At 49.3% G+C, this 27,648-nt stretch overlaps 1 protein-coding gene across 4 annotated transcripts in view; it reads right to left on the bottom strand.

Moving 5' to 3' along the window:
* LOC128685480 (uncharacterized) overlaps positions 1-23,492 on the bottom strand; it is a 49,964-nt gene extending 26,472 nt beyond the window's left edge. For 3 of the 4 annotated variants that reach the window (XR_008406509.2, XM_053772038.2, XM_053772036.2), the window contains exons 1-4: positions 23,337-23,492; positions 11,806-11,943; positions 10,443-10,553; positions 376-651 (exon numbers count right to left, since the gene is read on the bottom strand). Coding sequence is in view for 3 of the 4 variants with exons in the window: in XM_053772038.2 (XP_053628013.1) it covers positions 376-651; positions 10,443-10,553; positions 11,806-11,917 (499 nt within the window). In the remaining variant the exon portion in view is untranslated. Of the gene's footprint in view, positions 1-375; positions 652-10,442; positions 10,554-11,805; positions 11,944-22,874; positions 22,898-23,336 lie in introns of those variants that run through there. The other variant, XM_053772037.2, reaches the window with a different exon arrangement.
* Positions 23,493-27,648: the final 4,156 nt, after the last annotated feature.

Genomic DNA, 27,648 nt, shown 5'->3' on the forward strand with positions numbered 1-27,648 from the left:
GGTAGTGGTGGTAGTGGTAGTGGTGGTAGTGGTAGTGGTGGTAGTGGTAGTGGTGGTAGTGGTGGTAGTGGTAGTGGTGGTAGTGGTAGTGGTGGTAGTGGTAGTGGTGGTAGTGGTAGTGGTGGTAGTGGTAGTGGTGGTAGTGGTAGTGGTGGTAGTGGTGGTAGTGGTAGTGGTGGTAGTGGTAGTGGTGGTAGTGGTAGTGGTAGTGGTGGTAGTGGTAGTGGTGGTAGTGGTGGTAGTGGTAGTGGTGGTAGTGGTAGTGGTGGTAGTGGTAGTGGTGGTAGTGGTAGTGGTGGTAGTAGTGGTGGTAACAGTTGTGGTAGGAAAGGGATAGGAGTTGGATGAATGAAGAACAAGGAGTGGATGACTCACGTGGATGATACAGATGGAGACGGGGTGAGGCAGGAGACATCCAGCTGCTGCCTCCACCTCCATGCCTAACCTCCTCCTCCTCCTCATTCCCTTCCTCTTCCTGTGAGTCCTGCTGCTGGGAATCCTCCTCCTCACTCTGCAGCTGCTGTTGCAGCTGCTGTTGCTGCTGCTGTTGCTGCTGCTGTTGCTGCTGCTGTTGTAGCTCTTCGTTCACTTGCTGCTGTATTTCTAGTCTCCCTCCTCCTCCTCCTCCACCCTCGCCTATTGTATTCTCATCTGCAAATACAACAACAAGGTACCTTACTGAACTTTTAAGTAGCTGTCAGTAGCTCCTGACGGTACCTCCAGTAGCCCAAGCAACTACAGTCAGGTGAAAGCAGCTGAAATACAGTGAAAGCACAGAGCTGTCAGTGACTTCTATCAGGAAATGAAACTTGTAAATAAGACTATGTAGCATCCAGTAGCATCCTGGAGGTTCCAGTAGCATCCTGGAGGTTCCAGTAGCACCCTGGAGGTTCCAGTAGCATCCTGGAGGTTCCAGTAGCATCCTGGAGGTTCCAGTAGCATCCTGGAGGTTCCAGTAGCATCCTGGAGGTTCCAGTAGCATCCTGGAGGTTCCAGTAGCATCCTGGAGGCTCCAGTAGCATCCTGGAGGTTCCAGTAGCAACCCGGAGGTTCCAGTAGCATCCTGAAGGTTCCAGTAGCAACCCGGATGTTCCAGTAGCATCCTGGAGGTTCCAGTAGCAACCCGGAGGTTCCAGTAGCATCCTGGAGGTTCCAGTAGCATCCTGGAGGTTCCAGTAGCATCCTGGAGGTTTCAGTAGCATCCTGGAGGTTCCAGTAGCAACCCGGAGGTTCCAGTAGCATCCTGGAGGTTCCAGTAGCAACCCGGAGGTTCCAGTAGCATCCTGGAGGTTCCAGTAGCAACCCGGAGGTTCCAGTAGCATCCTGGAGGTTCCAGTAGCAACTCGGAGGTTCCAGTAGCATCCTGGAGGTTCCAGTAGCAACCCGGAGGTTCCAGTAGCAACCCGGAGGTTTCAATAGCAACCCGGAGGTTCCAGTAGCAACCCGGAGGTTCCAGTAGCAACCCGGAGGTTCCACTAGCAACCCGGAGGTTCCAGTAGCAACCCGGAGGTTCCAGTAGCAACCCGGAGGTTCCAGTAGCAACCCGGAGGTTTCAGTAGCAACCCGGAGGTTCCAGTAGCAACCCGGAGGTTCCAGAAGCATCCTGGAGGTTCCAGTAGCATCCCGGAGGTTCCAGTAGCATCCTGGAGGTTCCAGTAGCAACCCGGAGGTTCCAGTAGCATCCTGGAGGTTCCAGTAGCAACCCGGAGGTTCCAGTAGCAACCCGGAGGTTCCAGTAGCAACCCGGAGGTTCCAGTAGCAACCCGGAGGTTCCAGTAGCAACCCCGAGGTTCCAGTAGCAACCCGGAGGTTCCAGTAGCAACCCGGAGGTTCCAGTAGCAACCCGGAGGTTCCAGTAGCAACCCGGAGGTTCCAGTAGCAACCCGGAGGTTCCAGAAGCATCCTGGAGGTTCCAGTAGCATCCCGGAGGTTCCAGTAGCATCCTGGAGGTTCCAGTAGCAACCCGGAGGTTCCAGTAGCATCCTGGAGGTTCCAGTAGCAACCCGGAGGTTCCAGTAGCAACCCGGAGGTTCCAGTAGCAACCCGGAGGTTCCAGTAGCAACCCGGAGGTTCCAGTAGCAACCCGGAGGTTCCAGTAGCAACCCGGAGGTTCCAGTAGCAACCCGGAGGTTCCAGTAGCAACCCGGAGGTTCCAGTAGCAACCCGGAGGTTCCAGTAGCAACCCGAAGGTTCCAGTAGCATCCTGGAGGTTCCAGTAGCAACCCGGAGGTTCCAGTAGCAACCCGGAGGTTCCAGTAGCAACCCGGAGGTTCCAGTAGCAACCCGGAGGTTCCAGTAGCAACCCGGAGGTTCCAGTAGCAACCCGGAGGTTCCAGTAGCAACCCGAAGGTTCCAGTAGCATCCTGGAGGTTCCAGTAGCAACCCGGAGGTTCCAGTAGCAACCCGGAGGTTCCAGTAGCAACCCGGAGGTTCCATTAGCAACCCGGAGGTTCCAGTAGCAAACCGGAAGTTCCAGTAGCAACCCGGAGGTTCCAGTAGCAACCCAGAGGTTCCAGTAGCAACCCGGAGGTTCAAGTAGCAACCCGGAGGTTCCAGTAGCAACCCGGAGGTTCCAGTAGCAACCCGGAGGTTCCAGTAGCAACCCGGAGGTTTCAGTAGCAACCCGGAGGTTCCAGTAGCAACCCGGAGGTTCCAGTAGCAACCCAGAGGTTCCAGTAGCAACCCGGAGGTTCCAGTAGCAACCCGGAGGTTCCAGTAGCAACCCGGAGGTTCCAGTAGCATCCTGGAGGTTCCAGTAGCAACCCGGAGGTTCCAGTAGCAACCCGGAGGTTCCAGTAGCAACCCGGAGGTTCCAGTAGCAACCCGGAGGTTCCAGTAGAAAACCGGAAGTTCCAGTAGCAACACGGAGGTTCCAGTAGCAACCCAGAGGTTCCAGTAGCAACCCGGAGGTTCAAGTAGCAACCCGGAGGTTCCAGTAGCAACCCGGAGGTTCCAGTAGCAACCCGGAGGTTCAAGTAGCAACCCGGAGGTTCCAGTAGCAACCCGGAGGTTCCAGTAGCAACCCGGAGGTTCCAGTAGCAACCCGGAGGTTCCAGTAGCAACCCGGAGGTTCCAGTAGCAACCCGGAGGTTACAGTGGCAACCCGGAGGTTCCAGTAGCATCCCGGACGTTCAAGTAGCAACCCGGAGGTTCCAGTAGCAACCCGGAGGTTCCAGTAGCAACCCGGAGGTTCCAGTAGCAACCCGGAGGTTCCAGTAGCAACCCAGAGGTTCCAGTAGCAACCCGGAGGTTCCAGTAGCAACCCGGAGGTTTCAATAGCAACCCGGAGGTTCCAGTAGCAACCCGGAGGTTCCAGTAGCAACCCGGAGGTTCCACTAGCAACCCGGAGGTTCCAGTAGCAACCCGGAGGTTCCAGTAGCAACCCGGAGGTTCCAGTAGCAACCCGGAGGTTTCAGTAGCAACCCGGAGGTTCCAGTAGCAACCCGGAGGTTCCAGTAGCATCCCGGAGGTTCCGGTAGCAACCCGGAGGTTCCAGTAGCAACCCAGAGGTTCCAGTAGCATCCCGGAGGTTCCAGTAGCAACCCGGAGGTTCCAGTAGCAACCCAGAGGTTCCAGTAGCATCCCGGAGGTTCCAGTAGCAACCCTGAGGTTCCAGTAGCATTCCGAAGGTTCCAGTAGCATCCCGGAGGTTCCAGTAGCATCCCGGAGGTTCCAGTAGCAACTCGGAGGTTCCAGTAGCATCCCGGAGGTTCCAGTAGCAACCCGGAGGTTCCAGTAGCAACCCGGAGGTTCCAGTAGCATCCCGGAGGTTCCAGTAGCAACCCGGAGGTTCCAGTAGCATCCCGGAGGTTCCAGTAGCAACCCGGAGGTTCCAGTAGCAACCCAGAGGTTCCAGTAGCATCCCGGAGGTTCCAGTAGCAACCCGGAGGTTCCAGTAGCAACCCGGAGGTTCCAGTAGCAACCCGGAGGGTCCAGTAGCAACTCAGAGGTTCCAGTAGCATCCCTGAGGTTCCAGTAGCAACCCAGAGGTTCCAGTAGCAACCCTGAGGTTCCATTAGCAATCCGGAGGTTCCAGTAGCAACCCGGAGGTTCCAGTAGCAACCCGGAGGTTCCAGTAGCAACGCAGAGGTTCCAGTAGCATCCCGGAGGTTCCAGTAGCAACCCAGAGGTTCCAGTAGCAACCCAGAGGTTCCAGTAGCATCCCGGAGGTTCCAGTAGCAACCCTGAGGTTCCAGTAGCAACCCGGAGGTTCCAGTATCATCCTGGAGGTTCCAATAGCAACCCGGAGGTTCCAGTAGCATCCTGGAGGTTGCAGTAGCAACCCAGAGGTTCCAGTAGCAACCCGGAGGTTCCAGTAGCATCCTGGAGGTTGCAGTAGCAACCCAGAGGTTCCAGTAGCAACCCGGAGGTTCCAGTAGCACCTGGAGGTTGCAGTAGCAACCCAGAGGTTCCAGTAGCAACCCGGAGGTTCCAGTAGCAACCCGGAGGTTCCAGTAGCAACCCGGAGGTTCCAGTAGCATCCTTGAGGTTCCAGTAGCATGCTGGAGGTTCCAGTAGCAACCCGGAGGTTACAGTAGCAACCCGGAGGCTCCAGTAGCAACCCGGAGGTTCCAGTAGCAACCCGGAGGTTCCAGTAGCAACCCGAAGGTTCCAGTAGCAACCCGGAGGTTCCAGTATCATCCTGGAGATTCCAGTAGCAACCCGGAGGTTCCAGTAGCATCCTGGAGGTTGCAGTAGGAACCCAGAGGTTCCAGTAGCAACCCGGAGGTTCCAGTAGCATCCTGGAGGTTGCAGTAGCAACCCAGAGGTTCCAGTAGCAACCCGGAGGTTCCAGTAGCACCTGGAGGTTGCAGTAGCAACCCAGAGGTTCCAGTAGCAACCCGGAGGTTCCAGTAGCAACCCGGAGGTTCCAGTAGCAACCCAGAGGTTCCAGTAGCATCCCGGAGGTTCCAGTAGCAACCCAGAGGATCCAGTAGCAACCCAGAGGTTCCAGTAGGATCCCGGAGGTTCCAGTAGCAACCCGGAGTTTCCAGTAGCAACCCGGAGGTTACAGTAGCAACCCGGAGTTTCCAGTAGCAACCCGGAGGTTACAGTAGCAACCCGGAGGTTCCAGTAGCAACCCGGAAGTTCCAGTAGCAACCCGAAGGTTCCAGTAGCAACCTGGAGGTTCCAGTAGCAACCCGGAGGTTCCAGTAGCAACCCGGAGGTTCCAGTAGCATCCTGGAGGTTCCAGTAGCATCCTGGAGGTTCCAGTAGCAACCCGGAGGTTCCAGTAGCAACCCGGAGGTTCCAGTAGCAACCCGGAGGTTCCAGTAGCAACCCGGAGGCTCCAGTAGCAACCCGGAGGTTCTAGTAGCATCCCGGAGGTTCCAGTAGCAACCCGAAGGTTCAAGTAGCAACCCGGAGGTTCCAGTATCATCCTGGAGATTCCAGTAGCAACCCGGAGGTTCCAGTAGCATCCTGGAGGTTGCAGTAGGAACCCAGAGGTTCCAGTAGCAACCCGGAGGTTCCAGTAGCATCCTGGAGGTTGCAGTAGCAACAAAGAGGTTCCAGTAGCAACCCGGAGGTTCCAGTAGCACCTGGAGGTTGCAGTAGCAACCCAGAGGTTCCAGTAGCAACCCGGAGGTTCCAGTAGCAACCCGGAGGTTCCAGTAGCAACCCAGAGGTTCCAGTAGCATCCCGGAGGTTCCAGTAGCAACCCAGAGGATCCAGTAGCAACCCAGAGGTTCCAGAAGGATCCCGGAGGTTCCAGTAGCAACCCGGAGTTTCCAGTAGCAACCCGGAGGTTACAGTAGCAACCCGGAGGTTCCAGTAGCAACCCGGAAGTTCCAGTAGCAACCCGAAGGTTCCAGTAGCAACCTGGAGGTTCCAGTAGCAACCCGGAGGTTCCAGTAGCAACCCGGAGGTTCCAGTAGCATCCTGGAGGTTCCAGTAGCATCCTGGAGGTTCCAGTAGCAACCCGGAGGTTCCAGTAGCAACCCGGAGGTTCCAGTAGCAACCCGGAGGTTCCAGTAGCAACCCGGAGGTTTAAGTAGCAACCCGGAGGTTCCAGTAGCAACCCGGAGGTTCCAGTAGCATCCTGGAGGTTCCAGTAGCAACCCGGAGGTTCCAGTAGCATCCTGGAGGTTGCAGTAGCAACCCAGAGGTTCCAGTAGCAACCCGGAGGTTCCAGTAGCAACCCGGAGGTTCCAGTAGCAACCCGGAGGTTCCAGTAGCATCCTTAAGGTTTCAGTAGCAACCCGGAGGTTCCAGTAGCAACCTGGAGGTTCCAGTAGCAACCCGGAGGTTCCAGTAGCAACCCGGAGGTTCCAGTAGCAACCTGGAGGTTCCAGTAGCAACCCGGAGGTTTCAGTAGCAACCCGGAGGTTCCAGTAGCAACCCGGAGGTTCCAGTAGCAACCCGGAGGTTCCAGTAGCAATCCGGAGGTTCCAGTAGCAACCCGGAGGTTCCAGGAGCAACCCGGAGGTTCCAGTAGCAACCCGGAGGTTCCAGTAGCAACCCGGAGGTTCCAGTAGCAACCCGGAGGTTCCAGTAGCAACCCGGAGGTTCCAGTAGCATCCTGGAGGTTCCAGTAGCAATCCGGAGGTTCCAGTAGCAACCCGGAGGTTCCAGTAGCATCCTGGAGGTTCCAGTAGCAACCCGGAGGTGCCAGTAGCATCCTGGAGGTTCCAGTAGCAACCCGGAGGTTCCAGTAGCAACCCGGAGGTTCCAGTAGCAACCCGGAGGTTCCAGTAGCAACCCGGAGGTTCCAGTAGCAACCCGGAGGTTCCAGTAGCATCCTGGAGGTTCCAGTAGCAATCCGGAGGTTCCAGTAGCAACCCGGAGGTTCCAGTAGCATCCTGGAGGTTCCAGTAGCAACCCGGAGGTGCCAGTAGCATCCTGGAGGTTCCAGTAGCAACCCGGAGGTTCCAGTAGCATCCTGGAGTTCCCAGTAGCACTTTGCAACTCGATTAACCCTCAGAAAGTTCCAGTAGCATCCTGGACACCCAGTAGTAGCCTGGAGCACCCAGTGTCACCCTGGAGCACCTAGTAGTACCCTAGAGCACCCAGTATCACCTTGGAGCACCCAAAAGTACCCAAGAGCACCCAGTATTACCCTGGACACCCAGTAGTACCCTGGAGCACCCAGTAGTATCCTTCAGCACCCAGTAGAACCTTGGAGGACCCAGTAATACCCTGGAGCACCCAGTAGTACCCTGAAGCACCCGGTATCACCCTGGAGCACCCAGTAGTACCTTGGAGTACCCAGTATCACCCTGGAGCACCCAGTATCACCCTAGAACACCCAAAAGTACCCTGGAGCACCCACTATTACCCTGGAGCATCCAGTAGTACCCTGGAGTACCCAGTATCACCCTGGAGTACCCAAAAGTACCCTGGAGCGCCCAGCAGTACTCTGGAGCACCCAACAGTACCCTAGAGCACCCAATAGTATCCTGGAGCACCCCGTATCACCTGGAGCACCCAGTAGTAGTACCCTGGAGCACCCAGTATTACCCTGGAGCACTCAGTAGTACCCTGGCGCACCCAGTATCACCCTGGAGTACTCAGAAGTACCCTGGAGCATCCAGTAATACCCTGGAGCACCCAGTATTACCCTGGAGCCCCCAGTAGTACCCTGGAGCACCCAGTATCACCCTGGAGTACTCAGAAGTACCCTGGAGCACCCTGTAGTGCCCTGGAGCACCCAGTATTACCCTGGAGCACCCAGTAGTACCCTGGCGCACCCAGTATCACCCTGGAGTACTCAGAAGTACCTTGGAGCATCCAGTAGTACCCTGGAGCACCCAGTATTACCCTGGAGCACCCAGTAGCACTCTGGAGCACCCAGTATCACTGGAGCATCCAGTAGTATCCTGGAGCACCCAATATCACCCTTTCGCACTCAGTAGTACCCTGGACCACCAGGTAGTACCCTGGAGCACCCAGTAGCACCTTGAAACACCCAGTATCATCCTGGTGTACCTAGTACTAACTTGAAACACCCAGCATCACCTTGGAGCACCCACTGTCACCCTGGAGCACTCAGAAGTACCCCGGAGCACCTAGTAGCACCCTGGAGCACCCAAAAGTACCCTGGAGCACCCAGTATCACCCTGGAGTACCCAAAAGTACCTTGGAGTGCCCAGCAGTACTCTGGAGCACCCAAAAGTACTCTAGAGCACCAAATAGTATCCTGGAGCACCCCGTATCACCCTGTGGCACCCAGTAGTAGTATCCTGGAGCACCCCGTATCACCCTGGGGCACCCAGTAGTAGTACCATGGAGCACCCAGTATTACCCTGGAGCACCCAGTAGTACCGTGGCGCACCCAGTATCACCCTGGAGTACTCAGAAGTACCCTGGAGCATCCATTAGTACCCTGGAGCACCCAGTATTACCCTGGAGCACCCAGTAGTACCCTGGAGCACCCAGTAGTACCCTGGCGCACCCAGTATCACCCTGGAGTACTCAGAAGTACCCTGAAGCACCCAGTAGTACCCTGGAGCACCCAGTATTACCCTGGAGCACCCAGTAGCACTCTGGAGCACCCAGTATCACTGGAGCATCCAGTAGTATCCTGGAGCACCCAATATCACCCTTCCGCACTCAGTAGTACCCTGGACCACCAGGTAGTACCCTGGAGCACCCAGTAGCACCTTGAAACACCCAGTATCATCCTTGTGTACCTAGTACTAACTTGAAACACCCAGCATCACCTTGGAGCACCCACTGTCACCCTGGAGCACTCAGAAGTACCCCTGAGCACCTAGTAGTACCCTGGTGCACCCAGTATCACCCTGGAGCACCCAGTAGTGCCCTGGAGCACCCAATATCACTCTGGGGCACCCAGTAGTATCCAGGTGCATCCAGTAGCACCCTGGAGCACCCAGAGTCACCCTGGAGCACCAAAAGTATCCTTGAGCACCCAGTAGTATCCTGGAGCACCCAGTATCACCCTGGAACACCCAGTAGTATCCTGGAGCACACAATATCACCCTGGAGCACCCAGTAGTATCCTGGAGCACCTAGTATCACCCTGGAACACCCAGTAGTATCCTGGAGCACCCAGTATCACCCTGGAGTACCCAGTAGTACCCTGGAGCACCCAGTATCACCCTGGAGCACCCAGTAGTACCCTGGAGCACCTAGTATCACCCTGGAGCACCCAGTAGTACCTTGGAGCACCCAGTAGTATCCTGGAGCACCCAGTATCACCCTGGAGCACCCAGTAGTACCCTGGAGCACCTAGTATCACCATGGAGCACCCAGTAGTACCTTCGAGCACCCAGTAGTACCTTGGAGCACCCAGTAGTATCCTGGAGCACCCAGTAGTACCTTGGAGCACCCAGTAGTATCTTGGAGCACCTAGTATCACCCTGGAGCACCCAGTAGTATCCTGGAGCACCTAGTATCACCCTGGAGCAACCAGTAGTATCCTGGAGCACCTAGTATCACCCTGGAACACCCAGTAGTATCCTGGAGCACCCAATATCACCCTGGAGCACCCAGTAGTACCCTGGAGCACCTAGTATCACCCTGGAGCACCCAGTAGTACCTTGGAGCACCCAGTAGTATCCTGGAGCACCTAGTATCACCCTGGAGCACCCAGTAGTATCCTGGAGCACCTAGTATCACCCTGGAGCACCCAGTAGTACCTTGGAGCACCTAGTATCACCCTGGAGCACCCAGTAGTATCCTGGAGCACCTAGTATCACCCTGGAGCACCTAGTATCACCCTGGAGCACCTAGTATCACCCTGGAGCACCCAGTAGTATGCTGGAGCACCTAGTATCACCCTGGAGCACCCAATAGTATCCTGGAGCACCTAGTATCACCCTGGAGCACCCAGTAGTATCCTGGAGCACCTAGTATCACCCTGGAGAACCCAGTATCATCCTGGAATACCCAGTAGTACCCTGTAGCACCTAGTAGGATCCTGGAGCACCCACTAGTGCCCTGGAGCACCCAGTAGTACCCTGGAATACCCAGTAATACCCTGGAAAACCCAGTATCATGCTGGAGCACCCAGTAGTTCCCTGGAGCAACCAGTAGTGCCCTGGAGCACCCGGTTTCACCCTGGAGCACCCAGCATCATCCTGGAGAACCCAGCAGCTCCCTGGAGCACCCAGTAGTACCCTGGAGCACCCAGTAGTACCCTGGAGCACCCAGTAGTAACCTGGACCACCCAGTATCACCCTGGAGCACCCAGCTTCACCCTGGCGCACACAGTACTCTCCCCCAGCACATAGATTCACCAGTACACAGTAGAATGAGTCACCAGTACACAGTAGAATGAGTCACCAGTACACAGTAGAAAAACTCACCAGTACACAGTAGACTCACCACTACACAGTAGAGAGTCTCACCAATACACAGCAGACTCACCAGTGCACAGTAGAGTGACTCACCAGTACACAGAAGAGTGATTCACCAGTACACAGTAAGCGACTCACCAGTAGTACACAGTAGAGAAACTCACCAGTACACAGTAGACTCACCAGTAGTCTCGCTGGAAGGGAAGACTCCCGGTAAGGCTGTGTCATCCAGTAGGCTGACTGGTGGATTCTGTTGGTTACCAAACTCGATGTTCTCAACTGAGCGCTTAGTACCTGGAACAACACTGCTTGTAGGCCTAGGAGAAGCGCTAATATAGTGTGGGCAGAGTCAGTCAGCACTGGGTGTGTTGTGTGTGTGTGTGTGTGTGTGTGTGTGTGTGTGTGTGTGTGTGTGTGTGTGTGTGTGTGTGTGTGTGTGTGTGTCTCGTGCGGTGTAATGACTGGCTGCAACTTCTTGTGACCTGACCACAGCCCTCCTGGGACTTGACCCCCACACCATCTTACAATGTTGCCCTTAAAAGTTTGTCCCGCCACCTAGCTTATAGTAATACTCGCCTTGTGTGTGTGAGTGTGTCTGGATTTAAGTATTAATTATTGCTGGTTATTATCCTGTTCCATGTTCACATTGGGAGAGGACTTCCTAGCTTCCTAAGTATTCTTACTGCTAATAACTACTGGAATTAATACTACTCTACTCCTCTACTCTACTCCTCTACTACTCTACCTTCTCACACTCGTCAACACTATATTCACTATGTCTATGCTATTTCTATTCTAATTCTGGTAATAGCTTGCAGGAGTGAGTGACCAGTATCAAACAGTATGCAAGGCCAGCCAGGGCCGTCAACATGCAAACCACAAATAGGCGAATGAAACTTGCTCTGCAATGGTGCGGTGACAAGTTGCCAGCTGCTGATGACGAAGTCGTCGTACGTAGGCCTTAAATCCCTATTTTGGAGATCCTTCACCCGTGATGTACTCACCTAGTTGTACTCACCTAGTTGAGGTTGCAGGGGTCGAGTCCAAGCTCCTGGCCCCGCCTCTTCACTGGTCGCTACTAGGTCACTCTCCCTGAACCATGAGCTTTATCGTACCTCTGCTTAAAGCTATGTATGGATCCTGCCTCCACTACATCGCTTCCCAAACTGTGTGTGTGTGTGTGTGTGTGTGTGTGTGTGTGTGTGTGTATGCGTGTGTGTGTGTGTGTGTCTGATCAAATTTTATTTACTGGTAATAAATTCAGTGTTACTAATCAATAAAATATAACATCAGTATATTAAAGCATCAACATAAACATGTGTATTTGTTTGTTTTGTCAACATGTACAATTTATATGATAAACATTACAGTGAAACACAGATGTAGAGGGATGTATATGCAATAAAAACTTTAAAATTCCCGAGGGTGATATGATCATTACATACAAGATACTCAGGGGATATAATGAATAATTGATCTTTGATCACTTGACAGAGCCAGGAGCCAGGCCTCGACCCCCTGTAGGCATAAGTGGGTGAGTACGTACCTGCTGGGGAGGGAGGGGCAGCAGTAGCCCCATCCAGCAGGAGTGTCAGGAGCACCAGCAGTAGCAGCAGGAAGTAGGTGGAGAAGCAGGAGCCAGCATGTAAGTCCATCATGCTGTCTCACGTACACACATGTGCACCTGATGAGAGTAGACAGTGATAGACAGATAGACACTGCACAGATTACCTCCAAATTGTGTAGCAGCACAGGGGAGCAGCGACCCCTCAGCAGGGAGCTAAGGCCCCACCTCCTCTTTCTCTCTTTCTCACAGCAACGCGAAGGTCAGGATGGGGTCAAGTGAGCCTCTCTCCTCCCATTAATGAGATGGAGAGGATCGTATTTCTTGCAAGACAACACCATAACTTAGCAGTTTTAAATTAGAGTAAGATTACATGTAGAGAGAAATGCACTTACCAGTTGGCTATGGCACCGACACTTTCCCGACACTTTCCATCAAGACCTGCGATATAATTCACACTCATATTTGCTCTAGAAATACCTTTATCTAACGACATCTTAAAATACATAGGAATAAGCTCTTAGTGAGATTAGTTAGCTAGTAAGTCTCGTTTAACGTGGAATGCGCCAGGACAAGACATCACAGAGCAGCTAAAAGAGGACAATACACGTAACTGTAATACATAGGGAGACACTGGTCACAGAAATAGCAAACATCGAGCTTAAGCTAAAGGAATCTTACACGAGACAAGAAACGCAGGAAGAACTAAAAGCCAAAAATGAAACTGAAAGAAACTCAAAATATTTCTTTTCTTATGCCAAATCAAAGTCGAGAACAACGTTTCGCCACACAGTGGCTTCCTCAGTCCATACAAAGGAGAGCGTTGAAGAACAGGAGGAGTTTGAGGTAATCAGTCCCTCAACCTGGAGTCGATGTGGTCAGTCCATCAATCTTGAAAAGAATACAGCATATGTGCGAAGAAGTGCCTTATATACCGTAGGCAGGAGAGTTGCAGCAGTCGTAGGTGGTGTTACATTTGCCCAGTGTGGAAGCAGGTCGTGCCCAAGGGTTAGGTAAGTAAAGAATTCCCTGTATTGTCGGTTCTCAAGGCTGAGGGATTGATTACCTCAAACTCCTCCTGTTCTTCAACGCTCTCCTTTGTATGGACTGATACAGCCACTGTGTGGCGAAACGTTTCCTCAATAAAGATACCCAAGTGTTGCACATGTGTCTAATTTATCAACTTGTCGGTTCTCTGAACCATTCATCTACATATACTGGTTGTGGTGGTCCTTGAAATTTGTAATCTGCCGTCTCATCACTCTTTCGAAGATTTTTATGATGTGAGAAGTTAGGGCTGCTGATCTGTAATTTTTAGCTAGTGCTCTGCTACCTCCCTTATACAAAGGAGCTATGTCTGCACTCCGGTATTTCACCTTGATCTAAGCTCTTTCTCCAAAGAATACTGAGGGCTCGTGCTAGGGGTAATTTGCACTTCTTTATAAACAGAACATTCCATGAATCTGGTCCAGGTGCTGAGTGAGTGGGCATGTTGTCCATTTCTTTTTCAAAACTATGGGATTTGTACTAATGTCAGTTAGTTGGTTTGCGCGGCCTTCTGCTGGAGTGAAAATTGTTTCTGTATTTTCTACTTTGGTGCCATTTAGTGGGTTGCTGAACACTGATTCATGCTGTTCTTTTAGGATTTCACTCATTTCCTGTTCATCGTCAGTATACGAGTCTCCTCTCAATAGTGGTCCAATTCTACAGATAGTTCTTAGCTTGGATTTTGCGTAGGAATAGAAATATTTTGAGTTTCTTGCAATATCCTGTATGGCCCTTTGTTCTCTTTGTACTTCTTCTGTTAGGTATGACAGATAAGATAAGATAAGATTTCGTTCGGATTTTTAACCCCGGAGGGTTAGCCACCCAGGATAACCCAAGAAAGTCAGTGCGTCATCGAAGACTGTCTAACTTATTTCCGTTGGGGTCCTCAATCTTGTACCCCAGGATGCGACCCACACCAGTCGACTAACACCCAGGTACCTATTTGCTGCTAGGTGAACAGGACAATAGTGTAAGGAAACGTGTCGAAATGTTTCCACCCGCCGGGAATCGAACCCGGGCCCTCCGTGTGTGAAGCGGGAGCTTTAGCCACCAGGCCACCGGGTCATCCTAAGTTTTTACTAATTCACTGAACTCTCGGCTAAGACTCTTTCCTCTGCTGCGACATATTTGTGATTTTAAGCAATTCAGTAACCCGCTTTATTCTTCTGTGCCATCTCCTACGCTCTGTTTCTGTATTTGATCTGGTTTTTCTCAGTGGTACGTATTTCATACTTACCTTGTATTCTTGTATATTCAGCTTCTCTAAGCACTGGTGGATATTTAGAGTTCTTATGTCTGATTCCCAGGATATGTCTGATAGCTCTTGGTTTACTTTTTACCAGTTAATTCTATGGTTGATAAAATTAAATTTACTGAGCATCCATTTTCTAACATTAGTGATGCAGAAGTTTGAGACACTTATGCAACATATGTAAGTCTTTATTAAGGAAACGTTTCGTCACACATTGACTTCATCAGTCCAACACAAATCAGAAAGGTGTAAATAGGCAGCAATTTATCGGTCCATGGAGGCGCCTGCAAGAGAAACTCCACAGGATGAATTGGTACGAGACATAACTCATCCTCAGTACCTGGATGATTTGCTAGTCGCCATCACTGATGGCATGAAACATAATTCTGGAAACTCCAACACAACACAGGAATCACGTGACCTCAGGGTCTACCTGACTTTCTCTCTGGGAAAAAAAAACCTCACTTTTCATCAGGCCACTTCATGTTATTTTTCGATCTTTGTATGTCTGAAGGGATCAAGGGTCCAGGACCGAAATGTTTTGTAATCAATGTGTGCGAGTGCTTGCTCGCGTGCCTTTTTTAAACTTATGTATGTCGGTATCAGTTGCCAAGGATTATATCATAGGTTTGATGTCTCTGAAGGCGTCTCCCATAGTCAAATAATTGTGAGACAAGTCTCTCTCTCTCTCTCTCTCTCTCTCTCTCTCTTTCTCTCAAAGAATCAATGAGGAAATGCTCGTCATGCGCCTGTGTCGGTAGGTGCTAGCGTCAGGTGAGCCTCAGGCGAGAAGCAGGTGACCTTCAGGTGACACATGGTGATCCTCAGGGGTAGTAACACCCAAGTGTAGAAGGTGAACCTTAGTTATATAAGAACATAAGAAAGGAGGAACACTGCGGCAGGGCTACTGACCCATACTTGGCAAGAACTTGTCAAACCCAAACCCACTAAAAAATATTCGACCAACCCATTATCAATGTTACCCAATGAATAAATTAGCTTTGTAAGCTCTGTAAACTCAGCATTGTAATCCTTATAGAGAATAAACTTTGAATTTGAATTTGAATTTGAATTTGATAACCCTGTTAACTCAGGGACAACCCTCATCATTACGAACCTAGGTGAGTGCAGGTGGACAGGAGCATACAGCATACCGTGTGGGGATTGCGATCGATTCTACGTTGGGGAAACCGGCAGAGACCTTCAGAAGCGCCTTCAGGAACACAAATAAACCTTCAGGATAAAACAAACATGTGTAGTCCATTGCAACTTTCCTTCTACCGTCATGGACTGAGGAAGAACACTGCTGGTATACCACCAGAGCGACAGTACCAGAAACACAATTTTGAAGGCAACAGTGATCCGTCTCACCAAAACCATTGATAAAAACAATGGAATGTACATGTTGACAGTACCTTGTTGCCAACTTTGTCTACGAGTCATATAACAAATATAATAAACTTGATAAGTAAGACATATGTGCAACAGTTAGGTAGCTTTATTCTGAAACGTTTCGCCTACACAGTAGGTTTCTTCAGTCGAGTATAGAAAAGTTGGCAGAAGCAGTAGGGATGTGAAGACGATGTAATCAGTCCAACACCCTTGAAGACCTAGTTTTGAGGTGGTCGGTCCCTCAGAGCCTGAAGGAGAATTTTGTTCCAAAGTCTGGAACATTGTTTGAAGAAGCCTACTGTGTAGGCGAAACTTTTCGGAATAAAAATACCCAACTGTTGCACATGTCTTACTTATCAACCTGTCGGTATTGTATACCATTTTGATATAATAAACTTGTTACTTACCCCTCCCCCAACCTCCCGCTGCCATCAGTACCTGACCTCACCAGCCTCACCTCTCGCAATCACCTTGTGTATGACATGTCTTTTTCTCGCTCTGAGTGTGTGCTCTTTCTTGAGTACTTAATGAAGCTCAGCCTTGGGCGAAACGTTGTATTAGAAGGAGCCTCTGCAAGATCTAAGTTTCTCAGGGAAGCAAAAAGCAGAGGACAGTACGATGTTCTCTATAAGAGTTTCAGAGGAGTAACCTGAACCTTTCCTGGTTACTGAAGCTATTACCTTTTCTGCCCGACACACACACACACACACACACACACACACACACACACACACACACACACACACACACACACACACACACACACACACACACACACACACACATACACACACACACACACACACACACATATACACCTACTTAAGTTTTACGACAAGGTGACAGAAGTAAGGCAGGAAAGAGAGTGAGGGGGGGGGTGGGAAGACTTCATTTTCTTGGACTGTAAGAAGGCCTTCGACATAATTCCGAACAAGAGATTGGTGCAAAAGCTAGAGGAGTAGACAAGAATAACAGGAAAGCATAGCAATGGATCAAAGAATACCTAACGGGAAGGAAACAATGAGTGACGGTATGTGACGAGGTGTCAGAGTGGGCGCCTGTGACGAGCGGGGTTCCACAGGGGTCAGTCCTAGGACCAGTGCTGTTTCTGGTATATGTGAATGACATGACGGAAGGAATAGATTCAGAGGTGTCCCTGTTTGCAGACGATGAGAAGTTAATGTGAAGAATTCGAGCGGATGACGATCAGATGGGACTACAAAGGGATCTGGAAAGGGTGCAAGCCTGGTCCAACAACTGGCTCCTGGAGTTTAACTTCAAGAAATGCAAAGTCTTGAAGATTGGAGAAGGTGAAAGAAGAGTGCAGACATAGTACAAGCAAGGTGGGATCAAAGGCTACAAACCTCACTCAGAGAAAAGGATCTTGGGATGGGCATAATGCCGAGCACATCTCTTGAGGCGCACATCAAGCAAATAACTGCTGCAGCATATAGGCTCCTGAAAAACCTAAGAATAGCGTTTCGATACCTGAGTAAGGAATCATTTAAGACCCTGTACACCATGTACGTCAGGCCCATATTGGAGTATGCAACACTTCTATAGAACCCACACCTGGTCAAGCACGTCAAGAAATTAGAGAGAGCGCAAAGTTGTGCAACAAGACTAGTCCCGGAGCTAAGAGAAATGTCCTACGAGGAGAGGTTAAGAGAAATCAACCTCACAACACTGGAGGACAGGAGGCATGGGGGGGGGGATAGAGGACATGATAACGACATATAAAATACTGAGAGGAATTGAGAGAGTGGACACAGCACAAGGGGTCACAACTGGAAGTTGAAGACAGAGATAAATTTGCAGTCATAGAGTTGTCAGGAAGTGGAATAGTCTGGAGAGTTATATAGTGGAGGCATGATCCATACATAGCTTTAACAAGAGGTATGATGAAGCTAATGAAGCAAGGAGAAAGTGGACCTAGTGATGAACAGTGAAGAGGCGGGGCCAGGAGCTATGATTCGACCCCTGCAACCACAAATAGGTGAGCACACACACACACACACACACACCATAACACCGAGCACATCACCGGAGGCACACATCAACCAAATAACTGCTGCAGCATACAGGCGCCTGGCAAACCTGAGAATAGCGTTCCGATACCTTAATAAGGAATCGTTCAAGACACTGTACACTGTGTATGTTAGGCCCATACTGGAGTATGCAGCACCAGTCTGGAACCCACACCTGGTCAAGCACGTCAAGAAGTTAGAGAAAGTACAAAGATTTGCAACAAGGCTAGTCCCAGAGCTCAAGGGAATGTCGTACGAGGAAAGGTTAAGGGAAATCGGACTGACGACACTGGAGGACAGAAGGGTCAGGGGAGACATGATAACGACATACAAGATACTGCGGGGAATAGGCAAGGTGGACAGAGATAGGATGTTCCAGAGAGGGGACACAGGGACAAGGGGTCACAACTGGAAGCTGAAGACTCAGACGAGTCACAGGGACGTTAGGAAGTATTTCTTCAGTCATAGAGTTGTCAGCAAGTGGAATAGCCTAGCAAGTGAAGTAGTGGAGGCAGGAACCATACATAGTTTTAAGAAGAGGTATGACAAAGCTCAGGAAGCAGAGAGAGAGAGGATCCAATAGCGATCAGTGAAGAGGCGGGGCCAGGAGCTGAGTCTCGTCCCCTGCAACCACAATTAGGTGAGTACAATTAGGTGAGTACACACACACACACATACACACACACACACACACACACACACACTCACACACACACACACACACACACACACACACACACAGGTGGGGCACCTGGAAAGAAACAAGTGTATAATTGACAACCAGCACGGTTTCAGGGAAGGAAAATCCTGTGTCACAAACCTACTAGAGTTTTATGACAAGGTGACAGAAGTAAGACAAGAGAGAGAGGGGTGGATCGACTGCGTATTTTTGGACTGCAAGAAGGCTTTCGACACAGTTCCTCACAAGAGGTTACTGCAAAAGCTAGAGGACCAGGCACACATAACAGGAAAGGCACTGCAATGGATCAGAGAATATCTGACAGGGAGGAAACAACGAGTCATGGTACGCGACGAGGTGTCAGAGTGGGCGCCTGTGACAAGCGGGGTTCCACAGGGGTCAGTCCTAGGACCTGTGCTGTTCTTGGTATACGTGAACGACATAACGGAAGGGATAGACTCAGAAGTGTCCTTGTTTGCAGACGATGTGAAGTTAATGAGAAGAATCGAATCGGACGAGGATCAGGCAGGACTACAAAGAGATCTGGACAGGCTACAAGCCTGGTCCAGCAACTGGCTCCTTGAATTTAACCCTGCCAAATGCAAAGTCATGAAGATTGGGGAAGGGCAAAGAAGACCGCAGACACAATATAGTTTAGATGGCCAAAGACTGCAAACCTCACTAAAGGAAAAAGATCTGGGGGTGAGTATAACACCGAGCATATCTCCTGAGGCGCATATCAATCAGATAACTGCTGCAGCATACGGGCGCCTGGCAAACCTACGGATAGCGTTCCGATACCTCAGTAAGGATTCGTTTAAGACTCTGTACACCATCTACGTCAGGCCCATACTGGAGTATGCAGCACCAGTTTGGAATCCACACCTAGTCAAGCACGTCAAGAAATTAGAGAAAGTGCAAAGGTTTGCAACAAGACTAGTCCCAGAGCTACGGGGATTGTCCTATGAAGAAAGGTTGAGGGAAATCGGCCTGACGACACTGGAGGCCAGGAGGGTCAGGGGAGACATGATAACGACATATAAAATACTGCGCGGAATAGACGAGGTGGACAAAGACGGGATGTTCCAGAGATGGGACACAGACACAAGAGGTCACAATTGGAAGTTGAAGACTCAGATGAATCAAAGGGATGTTAGGAAGTATTTCTTCAGTCATAGAGTAGTCAGGCCATGGAATAGCCTAGAAAGTGATGTGGTGGAGGCAGGAACCATACATAGTTTTAAGGCGAGGTATGATAGAGCTCATGGGGCAGGGAGAGAGAGGACCTAGTAGCAATCAGCGAAGAGGCGGGGCCAGGAGCTGTGACTCGACCCCTGCAACCACAAATAGGTGAGTACAAATAGGTGAGTACACACACACACACACACACGTAGGGATATTAGGAAGTATTTCTTCATCCTTAGAGTTGCCAGGAATTGGAACACTGGAAAGTGAAGCAGTGGAGACAGGATCCATATATAGCCTTGAGAAGAGGTACGATAAGGCTCTTGGAGCAGGGAGAGAGTGGACCTAGTAGCGACCAACGAAGAGGCGGGTCCAGGAGCTGCGAATCGACCCCTACAACCATAAGTAGGAAAGTACACACTCTCACAATCATTAAGGTGCATTTATATGTAGGGTGAGCGTTTGTGTACGTGTGTGGCTGTGTGGGAGTGGATGCAGGAGGAGAATATTGACCAGAGTGCCTCCAGTAACCACACACACACACACACACACACACTAGAGCTAAAATCGAAGCTTAAAGGTGAAGTTGTATGAGATAGGAAGTGAGTGGTGGGGAAGGGTAGAGGAAGCGTAGAGGAGCAGGGGGAAGACAAAGGGGCAGGAGAAGGAAAGAGGGGGGTGGAAAGGGGAAAGAGAGGATGAAACACAACTGTTAGGAAGGTAGGTACTTTTAGAAGCATGGAGTACCAGTACCTGTTGGTGTAGGATACCAGGGTAAGACTGATCATGATGACGAGGAAGAAAATATTCACTAGATGTTAGTAATACAATAACCATAGATGAGAGTCAGAGAGAGAGAGAGAGAGAGAGAGAGAGAGAGAGAGAGAGAGAGAGAGAGAGAGAGAGAGAGAGAGAGAGAGAGAGAGAGAGAGAGAGAGAGAGAGAGTGAGTGAGAGAGAGAGAGAGAGAGAGAGAGAGAGAGAGAGAGAGAGAGAGAGAGAGAGAGCATAAGTACGAAAACTCTGGTGTTAAGCAGCTCGAGGCTTGTGAGGACCTGAAGCTTCATGGCAGCCCCTACATGCAAGGTAGTCTACCCTGGGGACCTCCTCCTTACCCTGACTGACACACCTTCAGCACAACTGGCAGCTATCCGGAATGCAAATGGTGCGCTTATTCACACGGACAATAAACTACCGTGCTTCAAGCTGGTCACTGATGATGTGCGTGCACATACACACACACACACACACACACACACACATACACACACACACACACACACTCACACACACACACACACACACACACGGGCGCCTACCTCAGAACAGCATTCCGACATCTTAATAAGGAATCGTTCAGGACTCTGTACACCTTGTACGTTAGGCCTATATTGGAGTATGCAGCACTAGTTTGGAACCCACACCTAGCCAAGCACGTAAAGAAACTAGAGAAAGTGCAAAGTTTTGCAACAAGACTAGTCCCAGAGCTAAGAGGTATGTCCTACGAGGAGAGGTTAAGGGAAATCAACCTGACGACACTGGAGGACAGGAGAGATAGGGAGGACATGATAACGACATACAAAATACTGAGAGGAATTGACAAAGTGGACAAAGACAGGATGTTCCAGAGATGGGACACAGCAACAAGGGGACACAGTTGGAAGTTGAAGACACAGATGAATCACAGGGATGTTAGGAAGTATTTCTTCAGCCACAGAGTAGTCAGGAAGTGGAATAGTTTGGGAAGCGATGTAGTGGAGGCAGGATCCATACATAGCTTTAAGCAGAGGTATGATAAAGCTCACGGTTCAGGGAGAGTGACCTAGTAGCGACCAGTGAAGAGGCGGGGCCAGGAGCTTGGACTCGACCCCTGCAACCTCAACTAGGTGAGTACAACTAGGTGAGTACACACACACACACACACACACACACATCTTAGGGTGTGTATATACCAAGCACATCCACTGAGGAGCACATCAACCAAATAACTGCTACAACATATGGGTGCCTGGTAAACCTAAGAACAGCATTCTGACATCTCAGGAAGTTGTTCCGTACCCTGTACATCGTGTACGTCAGGCCCGTATTGGGGTATGCAGCACCAGTATGGAACCCACACCTGGCCACGAAAGTCAGGAAACTAGAGAAAGTGCAAAGGTTTGCAACGAGACTAGTCCCGGAGCTAAGGGGCATGTCCTACGAGGAGAGGTTAAGGGAAATCAACCTGACGACACTGGAGGACAGGAGGGACAGGGGGGACATGATATCGACATATAAAATACTGAGGAATCGACAAGGTGGACAAAGATAGCATGTTCCATAGACGGGACACAGAAACAAGAGGTCACAATTGGAAGTTGAAGACTCAGATGAGTCACAGGGATGTTAGGAAGTATTTCTTCAGCCACAGAGTTGTCAGGAAGTGGAATAGTCTGGATAGTAATGTAGTGGAGACAGGTATCATACATAGCTTTAAGAAGACGTATGATAAAGCTCATGGAGCAGGTAGAGAGTGACCTAATAGCGACCAGTGAAGCGGTGAAGCCAGGAGCTGTGAATCGACCCCTGCAACCACAATTAGGTGAGCACACACAAACAAAATTCACTTAACTACAGAAATAAAGGTCAGAATATTTATTCCTTTTGTTTTTCAACAACTTTTTTCCAAGTTAATTTTAGTGCAAATTTGTGTAAAAATATAAAATTGAATGTTGTCATTTATTTTTTCCAAAATATTAACTCCAAAAAAAAAAAAATACACATGAGTGCGTTTGTGTGTTTGTCGCTGCTGATGCTTGACACTGTGCATATAGTACACACCGGATACAATGAACGACGGAGTTATGGGCATAACCAGCATGGTGATGCGCTCTTTTAAGCACACTTGCTGTCTTCCACCAGGTAGCAAGACCTTAAAAGAAGAAACGCATTCACCGTCATTCAGTCAATCATTGCCTTGCCAGAAGCGTGCTGACGTCAGGGCTCAGATGTCCCTCAGAACTGTGACGTCCCCAGCCATCCTTCAGAGTGCAGACACTGTACTTCCCACCTCCACGACTCAATCCAACTAACCAGTTTCCCTGAATCCCTTCATAAATGTTACCTTGCTCACACTCCAACAGCACACGCAGTAAAACCTACTTTATCCCCACTCACTCCTCCCTAGCACGCTAACACAAGTTCCCTGAATGTCAAAGACTCTCCTAACACAGATACTATACCTCTCACATATACTATACCTGTCACATACATGTAGTGGCACTCCCTGTACACACCTGTTGTATGCATCTTCAACATACCGTATAATTTGACTTTATAATTACATTCTACACTGGGAATCCCCAGCTAGCAGCAGTTTTGCTATCCCAGGGTAACCCAGGAAAGCCAACCAATGTGGCTTATGTCTGTGAGACATTCTATCCCTCATCAATCTCTTCTACTGACTGATTGCATTCTTGGCCACGTCTTACCACGCCTAGGATTCGACTCGGGTTCACTCGTTTGTGAGCTGGACGCTGCTCCAACGCTGAACTGCGGGGTGTGGTGGGTGGGTGGGGGGGGGGGTAGGTGTGTTGCAACAACAACACAAACCAGTGAACACTGCAACGAAATCAGTGTGAAGTTGCAAGAAGCTGCTGGCGCGTGTGTTGACGCACCTACCAGCAGTTATGGTGGTCTGTGGCCCACCATCATGGCTTCGTGAGGATCCTCGTAGTTTTGGTGGTCTGTGACCTGTCATCATGGCTTCCTGAGAACCTTCGTAGCTATGGTGGTCTGTGGCCTACCATCATGAAGACCTGAAGGTTCTCGTAGCTATGGTAGTCCGGGGTCCACCATCATGGCTTCCTGAGGGCCCCGAGCACCACTAACGAGGCCACCATCGCCTTGTTTAGTATACAGACACAAGTCCCTGTACTAACTAGCACACTCACCTGTGTGAGTCTGTTGAGAGTGTTAGGGGTCCTGGTGAGTGCCTGGGAGAGTGCCGTAGCGAGGTGCAGGAGTGCCAGAAGTGCCCTGGTGTGATGGTGCCACTAGACTGCGTGGTGGCACTCTGTTTGGAGCATCCTGGCGCTGATCGATCCGTCCCTCACCCAGGGCCACCCAGGGCCACCCAGGGCCACCCAGGGCCACCCTCCACCACATACAAACACCAGTAACTTCACTCTAGGTCACGTAATTGCTTAGTAAATATGGGTGATACGTATGTTTTATGTAACAAGATATAACAAGGACAACACTGGAAACAAGTCACTGACATGTTTTGGGTTATCGTGGAGGGTAATTCATACACAAATTATTATGTAAAACAACCACAGGAGGAGCTGAATGATAGCTCTAGGCCTTCTAAGTTGCAATCAACATATCAGGAGCTTGCAATGTAGCAGAAATGAGCAGGAAATCCAGGTGGATTCTCTCAGGGGAACGATCCAAGCTAGAGTAGTTCCCTGGAACAAATCTGCATTGACTTCCTACTCATTTCTGCAACATTGCAAGCTCCTGATATGTTGATTGAAACACGAAAGACCTAGAGCTATCATTCAACTCCCCCCGTGGTTGTTTTGCATCTAGTGTTGCTCGTTCGCAATTATTGTATATATTACTATGTATGGTAATAGTATTTATCTTCACCTGTACTTAAATAAACCAGTTAATAATGAATACACAGAACGGAGACAAGTACGGTACAGGTACGGTACAGGTACGGTACAGGTAATTATACGTGACCACAGTCACAATCTTTTCCGAAAATGTCCTCTGGACTGTTGAGGACGATGACTTAACATTTATGTAATACGTTAATGATGAACGTTGTGAACATTCGTTGTAAATACAGTGAATATACGTTATAATAATAAGGTAAAAGGACCCCAATGGAAATAAGTCACTCAGTCTGACTTTTTTGGGTTATCCTAGGTTCTCTACACATATGCTGCTATGTATGATAATTCTATGTAACTGTATTTGTGTATACCTGAATAAACTTACTTACTTACTTACTTACTTACAAATTAAGGCTGTATCCAGTCATTGTTGCGGCATGAGATATTTTACCCGGGATAGGGACAGATACCCAGGTGCCTACTTACTGCTAGGTGAACAGTGACAGCAGGTGTAAGGTAACTAATACCCAGATACCTATTTACTGCTAGGTGAACATGCCCAGCGTTTCCACCCGTGTCGGGGACTGAACCCGGACACTCAGTGTGTGAGGCGAGAGCTAGACCCGTAGGGGCTCTAATAATAGCGGCTTAGAGGGAAGGAGGTAGGGAATGGGGACCCAATGAGATTGAAACGCGGGTAAGGGAGGGTGACTCCCATTCCTTGGATGAAGATACCTCCTGCGTTGATGTCAATCATAGAAAACGGAGACGGACACCATCAGAGAAAATGTAATAGTTTTAATGGTTAACTATGAACTATTTGACCTAGTTGTTCCCTTTATTTATTTTGTCTCTGTTTACTCTCAGTTTCTGTAACAAAGTGACAGTTGTTTGTCTTACTGTCTGTTTGTTTGTTTGGGTTTGATCCCGGGACGATAGGAAACGCTAGACATGTTTTCTTACACCTGCTGCCTCTGTTCACTTAGAAGGTACCTAGGTGTTAGGCGAATGTTGTAGATAAGTTAATGTAAGTACAGGTGCACATAGGTACAGTTGTCATACCTACTTACATATGTGTAATATATCCTCCATGATAACCCAAAAAAGTTTGACAAAGTGACTTATTTCCATTAGGGACCTTGTTGGGATCACTAGCCCTCTGGGTTAGTGATCCCAACAAGGATCCCAAGTGATCCCAACAAGAATCACAAAGATCACTAACCCTCTGAGTTAGTGATCCCAACAAGTGATCCCAACAAGGATCACAAAAAGGATCACAAACAAAGATCACTAACCCTCTGAGTTAGTGATTCCAACAAGTGAACCATTCTTGGATGAGCTTCTTAAAGAGGTTAGCGATGAGTGTGTGAAAAACACCAGGTCTGGTCACTCACACTGTGAGAAACACCAGGTCTGGTCACTCACACTGTGAGAAACACCAGGTCTGGTCACTCACACTGTGAGAAACACCAAGTATGGTCACTCACACTGTGAGAAACACCAAGTATGGTCACTCACACTGTGAGAAACACCAAGTCTGGTCACTTACACTGAGAAACACCAGGTCTGGTCACCCACACTGTGAGAAAAACCAGGCCTGGTCACTCACACTGTGAGGAACACCAGGCCTGGTCACTCACACTGTGTGAGGAGAATAGGAGTGTTCTTGAAGGACGGTCGAGGTCAGGTGTTCTCTCTACGCTCATCTCAAGAGAGAAACACCTCAGAGGACTGGCATTAAGAAAACACAGGGAGCCAGCGATTGTCACCAGATATAAACATGTAAATAGTTTAATACCACTGTGACTTGTTCAGCTATCAAAACTTTGGGGTCCAGTCCCTGGACCCATTATGTACCTCTGTAATCCTTTGACTACCATCCACGGGATGGGTTTGGGGTGCGTAATAAAGATATTAAACTAATTTATACAGTGCCATATGGATTACGCTTGCTCTTCATGGTACTCTGCCTTGACAAAAAAACTGAAAGATAGACTGCAAATCACCCAGAACAAAATCGTAAGATTCATCCTGGGGCTGGGACCAAGAGAACATGTAGGCCAGGATGAATTACAGCAGTTGGATATGCTGAATGTTGAAGACAGAGTAAAACAACTGAAGCTAAATCATGTTTATAAAATTGCTCACAAACAGTGTCCAGATTATCTTGCTGTCAATTTTGTCAAGGTTGGGAACCAAAGCAATCATAGTAACCCAGCCGGAGCCGGGCAGTAGTGACATCCAAGAGTCTGCTTATTAAGCATCCAACAAAATAAGCAGACTCTTGGAAGTCACTACCGCCCGGCTCCGGCTGGGTTACAAGTATCTTTGGCAGGTTAAATCACCACCACCAGATGTAGACCAAACGAAATGTAAACTTTTCCAGATGGACTATTGTCACACCCTGCGTCATTATGTACTGGAGTGCGATAAAATTAATGAATTTAGAAACAACTCACTCAGAAATGTTCAAGAAATGGCAAAGTATTTTATCCACAGTGGTATATTACAGACCATTCTGGAGAAATACCCTGACTTTGCTAGATGTAAATAAAGCATTACCACATGTGTGTGTGTGTGTGTGTGTGTGTGTGTGTGTGTGTGTGTGTGTGTGTGTGTGTGTGTGTGTGTGTGTGTGTGTGTGTGTGTGTGTGTGTGTGTGTGTGTGTGTGTGTGTGTGTGTGTGTGTGTGTGTGTATGTGTGTGCATTCACCTAGTTGAGATTGCAGGGGTCGAGTCCAAGCTCCTCTGTGTGTGTGTGTGTGTGTGTGTGTGTGTGTGTGTGTGTGTGTGTGTGTGTGTGTGTGTGTGTGTGTGTGTGTGTGTGTGTGTGTGTGTGTGTGTGTGTTTGTGTGTGCGTGTGTATGTGTATGAGTGTGTGTGTGTGTGTATGAGTGGGTGTGTGTGTGTGTGTGTGTGTATGAGTGTGTGTGCGTGTGTGTGTATGAGTTTGTGTATGTGTGTGTGTGTGTGTGTGTTTATGTGTGTGTGTGTGTGTGTGTATGAATTTGTATATGTGTGTGTGTGTGTGTATGTGTGTGTGTGTGTGTGTGTGTGTGTGTGTGTGTGAGTGTGTGTGTGTGTGTGTGTGACTCAACAATCAACATTTGCACCAATAACTCACTACAGTTGTGACCGGGTGTGGAAGTGTGAATTGCTCATTACTCTAAAATTTGTTCATGATTGTAGCCATGTATAAACGTAAGTAACCATTCTTACAGTATTCATTACCTTTGTAACTTGTGAGCTCATTACCTTGTACCTAGTTCAGCCATCAAAACTTTGGGGCCCAGTCCCTGGACCCATTACGTACCTCTGTAATCTGTAAATACCTTTGTAACTTGTCATGATTGTGACTAGACCTATCTGGAGTTCATTACCTTTGTAATTTGTGAGTTCATTACCTTTGTAAGTTGTGAATTCATTACCTCTGTAACTTGCTCAGCTATCAAAACTTTGGAGTCCAGTCCCTGGACCAATTATGTACCTCTGTAATCTTTTGACTACCGCCCACAGGATGGGTATGGGGTGCATAATAAAAATATTAAACTAAACTAACTACTAGGGGGAGAGAGCACAACTTTGTAGTACCCACAGTCATTGGCCAGGCTTCAAACACCTTTTATTGTACAGCAATAAA

The sequence above is a fragment of the Cherax quadricarinatus genome, chromosome 8, assembly GCF_038502225.1.
Source record: "Cherax quadricarinatus isolate ZL_2023a chromosome 8, ASM3850222v1, whole genome shotgun sequence".
Lineage (NCBI taxonomy): Eukaryota > Metazoa > Arthropoda > Malacostraca > Decapoda > Parastacidae > Cherax > Cherax quadricarinatus.